This window comes from Alosa pseudoharengus, unplaced genomic scaffold (genome assembly GCF_046254945.1).
Source record: "Alosa pseudoharengus isolate Yale_2024_CS ecotype anadromous, Long Island Sound unplaced genomic scaffold, YU_APseudo_1.1 YU_APseudo_1.1_scf_19, whole genome shotgun sequence".
Lineage (NCBI taxonomy): Eukaryota > Metazoa > Chordata > Actinopteri > Clupeiformes > Clupeidae > Alosa > Alosa pseudoharengus.
The window spans coordinates 30287698-30295197 of record NW_027468657.1 but is presented as its reverse complement, the minus strand read 5'-3'; the positions used below and the strand labels follow the sequence as shown (position 1 = coordinate 30295197).

Genomic DNA, 7500 nt, shown 5'->3' with positions numbered 1-7500 from the left:
AGCACGGTGAGGAAGGAGATGAGGAGGCAGGGGATGATGAGGTTGATGGTGTAGAAGAGTGGCAGCCGGCGAATGTAGAAGGAGTAGGTGATGTCCGGGTAGATCTCCTCGCAGCAGTTGTACTTGATGTCATGCTTGTAGCCCGGCGCGTCGATGATCACCCACTCGCCGCTCTCCCAGAAGTCCTTGAGGTTGACCTTGGAGCCGATCAGCACCAGGTCGATCTTGGCCTTGTCGTAGGTCCAGGAGCCGAACTTCATGGAGCAGTTCTGGTAGTCGAAGGGGAAGTAGGTGATGTCCATAGGACATGAGGACTTAAAGATGGCAGGGGGCACCCACGTGATGGTGCCATCATACTTCAGCAGGGCCTTGGTTTTGTCCGCCACCAGGAAGTCGCCAACAGCACTGGTGAGCCAAACAAACACACACACACACAGCTTATATTTAATGCCTGTTTGTTTCTCAAAATCAAAGTCAGCCTTTTATGAGTACTGGAACGAAACAGTTTTAAAAAGGACACTGACTGATGGAGTGTTATTTTACTTGTTGTAAAGGACGATATCAGGTCTCCAAATCTTGTTGGATGGGACTCTAATGAATTCAATGCCATCATATTCAGCAGGCAACCAGCGAAGCTTATAGTCATTCCAGATCTGGTGAACACATAATAACATGATTATTAAGCACAAATAACATGACATCACACACAAACAAGGGAAGAAGTACAGGCAGATTAACATAGGCATCATAAGTATACACATGATCTCTCACACACAGACAAAACAAAGACACACACACACACACACACACACACACACACACACACACACACACACACACACACACACACACACACACACACACACACACACACACAGAGACACAAAATACAGACACACACACAGATCTTCAGCCTCTTGCCAGTGCTGTACAGCAGGATGCCTGAGTAGAGATGAGGCCGTCACATACAGTATGAGCAGGGATGCATTTACTGCACACACACGCTGCACACACATGCTGCACACACACGCACTGCCAGCCTGGGTGGGCGCCACTGGCGTGAGCTGCACTTTCTGGGAGGAGATGTGAGGTTGTGAGTAAGGGGGAGGTGGTGGAGGTGTGGGCTAGAAGAGAAGAGAAGCAGCTGCCTCTCACGTTCACACTCCTCAGCTCTTCCTTTCCACGCCCCCCCCCCCGCCCCCCAAATCTCCCTCCTCCACTCTCTCGTGATGTGCATTGCTCCGAGTCGCTCTGCAGCCCCGAGGGAATTGTATGTATTTCTCTCTCTCTCTCTCTCTCTCTCTCTTTTTTTACTATCTTTCTCTCTTTTTTCTCTCAAACTCACACACACACATCACACCCCCTCGCTCTCTGCCTCTTGTTTTTACTCAGTAAAAGGGTCTTCACAGCTGACCTCCCCTTCCCATATTCCCATACCTCACCCACCTCACTCACCTGTCCATCTACACACACACACACACACACACACACACACACACACACACACACACACGCACATAAAGAGAGAGAGAGAGAGAGAGAGAGTCCTGAAGAAAGTGAAAATATCTGAAAAGAGGCTTAGCACTTCCAAATCCACACTGATCCATGACTGGCTCCCTGTCCTGCTGTCATTTGGCCAGGTAGGGAATGTGCTGACCACCACAGTGAATGTGAAAACTTCGACTCTCTGACCCCAGAGCACCTCTAACGTCCACTTACGTGTCTCAGCCACAGGTTGGTCTCCATAATTTGGTTCACTTCATCCTGTAGATTCAAGTGACAGATAGTAAGGACACCCATACTGTGCAAAGATGTAAGGTTTTAGCTATTCAGCTCATAACAAATAAAGTAGGTTATAAATAGTTGAATATGCAAATAAAGTAAACCAATAATGAAAATTAAAACATATTTTTGTCAATCTACATCTGAAAATGGACATTGGGGAATGCAGTCTCCTTGCTTCTTCAACATTTGTGTTACAGTAACAGGAACACACACAGTGTGCATATGTGCTCTCACCACTTTGACTAGCTGGGATATAGAGACTTCAAACTCCACTGTGACGGGGTCGGACACATTTTCAACTGGCCGAATGAACTGGTTATATCTCCTGAAGAGTTTACGGAACAGGCGGTCCTCTCCTTTAGAGCCAAAGCATTCTGGAAACAGATCAAAGCCTGATTAGATGTCAGCACATGATCGATGAGGGACGAGAGAGAGGAAAAGTGACGTCATCCATTAGCCCCCCCACTCGGTGAAAGTGGAGCACAATTATGTTTACTTAGTGTTGCCAAAACACTACAAACAGGACCAGCATAAATCACACACAATAAATAAGAACAAAAAACATTTTAAAAAAAATACTAAAAAAAAACATAAGATTGTGATGATTAAAATAAAAAACTCTAGTGTGCACATATTTGTCCAAAACAGCATACATTTGTTCCTTGAAGCCACGGCCAGATATGAATGCTCTAAGAAAGGCAGTAAATGGAGGTGAAGCAGGAAGCAGAGCTGTGATTATGAATAATAGAACACGCATTACGTTAATCTCACTTCATGTTATATTTGCCCTGTGTCAAATAAGCAGAGTTGTCTGGGCGTGAGTGTGTGGTGTGTATCTCTGGTCAGGCTGAGGAGAGGACCGGAAAAAGCTTTTAGCAGCTCTGTACTTAACGCCACGCCGTTCGTCTTAAGTCCACCTGTCAAGGTGACGCTGATGAACACTCATAGACTGGGCCACCGGGTCTTTAATATATTTCACTTGATCTCTTCCTCTATCTATTGGCCTTTCTCTGTCGCACACACACACACACACACACACACACACACACACACACGTTTACATAAATGTCCCACCGGTCGCAAGGCTGCCGAGGACAGCAAACAGAAACCATGTCCGTCTGAGCGGAAAATTGGACCTCACAGGGGACACTCTCACCCTCTGTCTCTCACTCACACACACACACACACACACACACACACACACACACACACACACACACACACACACACACACACACACACACACACACACACTAATACGCACACAGTTATACCAAGCTGCTGGCTTCAAAGGACAATCTTCCTTCTGTGTCAGGACCGATGGGCAGTCTAAATAATCCTGCTGAAGGGAAACCAATATGCCCCCTCCTCTCTCTTTTCTCTCTCTCTCTTTCTTTTATCTCTCTTTTCTCTCTCTCTCTCTCTGTCTCTCTCCGTCTCTCCCCCTTCAACTTCTACACAGAACATAATTAACCTTCTAGCCTCTTCTCAGCCACATGGTTACCACACACTCAAATAATATTTACATACACACACACACACACACGCCACTCATACATGTGTGTGCACATAAACCTAGAGAGTATATACACACATAAACTTTTCATAGGTAGAGGGGGATACATATGGATGAACAGAGAGACAGACAGACAGAAATACAGACAGACAGGCAGTAGAAAGTGATTTCTGGAATTTCTGTCCAGTCGCTGTAATCTACAACAACCTTGACAACATGAGGTCAATCTCATCCGGACACAACTGAGATTACCGGCTCCCTGAAACAGGGATTACTCTGCGTAAATGTGGCTCTGGGCAGATACAGAGATGAGCGTTGCCCACAAAATACGACTCTGCCCAATGGAGGGGGACAGAGGCAAAGAAACGTCATGCTAAACACAGACAGGCACAGTTGTTGCATTTCAGAAACCTTCAGCAATTCAGCAATAGATCACCGAGCACACACTGCAGTGATGACAAATGTGACACGTGAACTCTACAGTCTGATTCCAAATTAGAATAGCAAAACGTTTGCCTCCAGAGGATCTTGGCTCCTCATTCTATCTGCTCTTCTTGACTTTGTATGAAATGACTTTAACTCCACTTAGTCCTCAGTCTCTCACCCTCTCTCTCTCTCTCTCTCTCACACTCACACTCACACACACACACACACACACACACACACACACACACACACACACACACACTGTTAGAGAGAGAGTGAGTGAGAATGAGAAAGGAGAGAAAGTTTATTACAGAGTTCAGTTGTCTGTGCAACTCCTCCACCACCTCAGTGGCCTCTCTTGCTTCAAGTGTTTAATTGGTTGTGAGAGTTGGGGGCTGTGTTAATCTCTTAATTAATTAGACCTTTGTCACCAGTGAAGGAAAAAACATTTCAGTCTTTCCCCCTCCTCTTTCTCCATTGTATTTTACATTTCCCTTGTTGTCAACTTCACAACAGTCATTCTGTCCCTATCGTTTTATACAATTGTTCCCATCTCTGAAGCTCACAACTTAAAAATAAACATAAAACAGCCTTATGTGGAATCAGCAGTGACAAAAACCACTGGTGACGCGCGTGTGTGTGTGTATGTGTGTGTGTGTGAGTGTGAGTGTGAGTGTGAGTGTGTGTGTACACATATGCAAATCAGAGACTGAACTCCTTTGACAATGAATTCACAAGGACACACAAGGGAAAATGTGAAGTGTTTCCCCTGAGATTGAAATAAAGTACACAGAGGTAACACAGGCCCATTCCCACTCCGATTACTTTCCCTTGGACTCAGCCTCCCCATCTCCTCTGTAACCCCCCATGCTCCCCCACTAATGCACCTCTACACATCAGCACTCTCTCTAGCAAACTGCCTCTGCTAAGAGGTACAAATAGGCACACGTAGACACAAACAATACAAAATGGAGGGCCACAGATTGGGCTGTTTGTTGGAGTGTAAAACACACATACCTCTGTCACTCCATCTGGAATGTACGTCTGGCTCTTACTCACAAACACACTTTCATACAAATCCATCTACCCCCCCCCCCCTTTCTCGTACACTCTTAAAACGAATGTGTTGTCCCTAGGTAAGTAAGTTGTGTTGTTTTCAACACATTCGTTTTAAGAGTGCTCTCTCTCTCTCTCTCTCTGTTCCTCTCTGCGTTCCTCTGCCTGACCTTGACAGTTTACCCAGTGTTCTGCACCGATCCTAAACCCTGCCTGTGGATGATTCCTGCACAGATGCTGTAAGGACATGGACTACATGTGTTGACCCAAATTGGGCTTTGTAAATAGTTATGTGAAAGGACAACTACAGTAACATCAATGGAAGTAGGCTGGTAGTTTCACTTTGCTACTTTGATATGCTTTTTTATCATAATACAATATCACAAATGTACACACACTAAAGAAAGACAAATAAGAATATACATTCTCTGTGATATAAGTATGAGAATTATACGCAAAGACAAAAAGGATAAAAGGAGGTGTTTAACATGTGACATCGCAGAACATCGGTCCACCCTTCCAAGCCAAACAACATTTACATACAACTTAACTTACAGATTTAGGTTTTTGATAGAGCCTGTTCTTGCATCTCTGAAAAACATGTGCACGCTCAAATGCTGGCCATAAAAACAAGCCAGTAACACTTTTGTGACTAACTGATGTGCAGGTGAACAAATAATTGATTACAGGTAATCCTCTACAACTAGTTAAGTGAGTAAGCACTATGAGTGAGTGAGTGAGTGAGTTATTTGAGTTTGTATGTGCCCAATATAGGTGAAGAAGGGGTTGCGCATGCGTGCATGGTTATGTTCATATTCTCTGTTTCTCTGTGCTGTGTATGTTCTACATTGTCGTGTGTGCTCTCTGAAATCATAAAATGTTTATAGCTGACAGACAATAACACCCAGTGCCCACTGGGGGCACAGGACACTTTTCTGAACCCAATACGAAGAGGGAGCCTGAAGCACAACCTTTGGAGGCTGAATATGTGTACATGTGTTACCGCCTATACACATCGCTCTTTCCTCTCTCTCTCTCTCTCTCTCTCTCTCTCTCTCTCTCTCTCTCTCTCTCTCTCAGTGTGTGTGTGTGTGTGTGTGTGTGTGTGTGTGTGTGTGTGTGTGTGTGATCGTGATCCATATACATGCATAATGGAACGTGAGTGTGTATTAATGAAAAATTGGCCAGGCATCCTGATCCTAATGATCAGCACCATTAGACAATATAGCCCCTTTAAGGACAGAGCAGGACAGCTAAGGGCAGACATGACTGTGTGTGTGTGTGTGTGTGTGTGTGTGTGTGTGTGTGTGTGTGTGTGTGTGTGTGTGCGCGTGCATGTGTTTGTGTGTGTGTATGTGTGTATGACAGCACAGAACCAGACTGTGTCACACACACACACACACACACAGGGGAGGGACACCAGTATGGATACCAGGCCAATCCCTCCTCCCAGCGGCCCCTTTCCAAACACTGCTGACTCACACAGGAAGCAAGGAGCCCAAGTGAGATATCTCAGCAGAGGTTTAAACCCTTATATTGTGTGTGTGTGTATGTGTGTGTGTGAGTGTGTGTGTGTGTGTGTGTGTGTGTGTGTGTGTGTGTGTGTGTGTGTGTGTGAATTTGTGTGTGTGTGTGTGTGTGCATGTTAAAAGCAATAATCTCACTGGGAGCACGCTAAAAGGATCCTGGAATCATACACACCATGAAATAGCTTACAGAGAGAGCGAGAGGAAGAGACAGAGAGAAAGAGAGAGACAGAGAGAGAGAGAGAGAGACAGAGAGAGGAACCTTTTTTGTCTTCATTACAAAGGGATCTTTCAGTGTTCAACACAGCTGATTATGCAGGAAACCTGGGCATGGTACACAGCAGCAGGGGGATGTAAATGCTTTTTTGTTTGATGAAAAGTGTAATTCTTCTGTTTGGACATTATTTAGGACATTGATAAGCTAAATCTGATGCATTTGAGAGGGCCTGAAAGCCTGTATCCACTCTCACACACACAGGCATCATCAGTGGTGTAGTCTAGTTAGCTGTAGTGGATATACTGTGATGTAGTAGATGGCTGTAGTGAGTATACTGTGATCAACCCCAAATGTTAATACATATCCATGCCCATTTTAAGTAGGTATACTGAGATGGTGATGTTTTTTAAGTGGGTATACTGCGTAGTCCTGCATATCATGTAGACTACACCACTGGTCATCATCACAGACAGAGGGATAGAGAAAAGAGGCTTTCGCCGGTAGGCCTGTCTTACTGCATGACATGAAGCATCACATCTTCCCTACTGTAAAAATGTAAGAAATAAAGAGGTTGGTGGGAGGGTTACTGATTTGAACTACTAATGTTCCTCTCTCTGCATATCTGTCATGCATTTTAACACATTAGCACCTAATCAGCAACACTCATAACAGCCATTAACAAATGTAGCCTATTTCATTTTGCATGTGAAATTATATATGGCAGCAACAGAATGTAGACTTAAATGAGTTAGCATCATTCACATGATATGTGCATTTCTTGTATATGCACATATTTTGTTATTGGGGAAAAAGTATTGTTGATATATTGTTATTGTGGAAAATAGTTATAAACGAGTTATAAAAGATATGTGCATCATTGCACATGATTTCAGGTAGGCTATTAGGAGAATAGGCGGACTAAAAACTGGCCAATTTAGCGCAAATCTGGGCCAGTGTCATTCATTCTAGCACTA

At 44.4% G+C, this 7500-nt stretch overlaps 1 protein-coding gene across 1 annotated transcript in view; it reads right to left on the bottom strand.

Moving 5' to 3' along the window:
* Positions 1–2151, bottom strand: part of LOC143133209 (neuronal acetylcholine receptor subunit alpha-3-like) — a 3723-nt gene extending 1572 nt beyond the window's left edge. The window contains exons 1-4 of the mRNA XM_076292974.1: positions 2020–2151; positions 1720–1764; positions 544–653; positions 1–405 (exon numbers count right to left, since the gene is read on the bottom strand). The exon at positions 1–405 is cut by the window's left edge and continues 34 nt beyond it. Of these exons, the coding sequence (XP_076149089.1) occupies positions 1–405; positions 544–653; positions 1720–1746 (542 nt within the window). The 5' untranslated portion in view covers positions 1747–1764; positions 2020–2151. The remainder of the gene's footprint in view (positions 406–543; positions 654–1719; positions 1765–2019) is intronic.
* Between the last annotated feature and the right edge of the window lie 5349 nt (positions 2152–7500).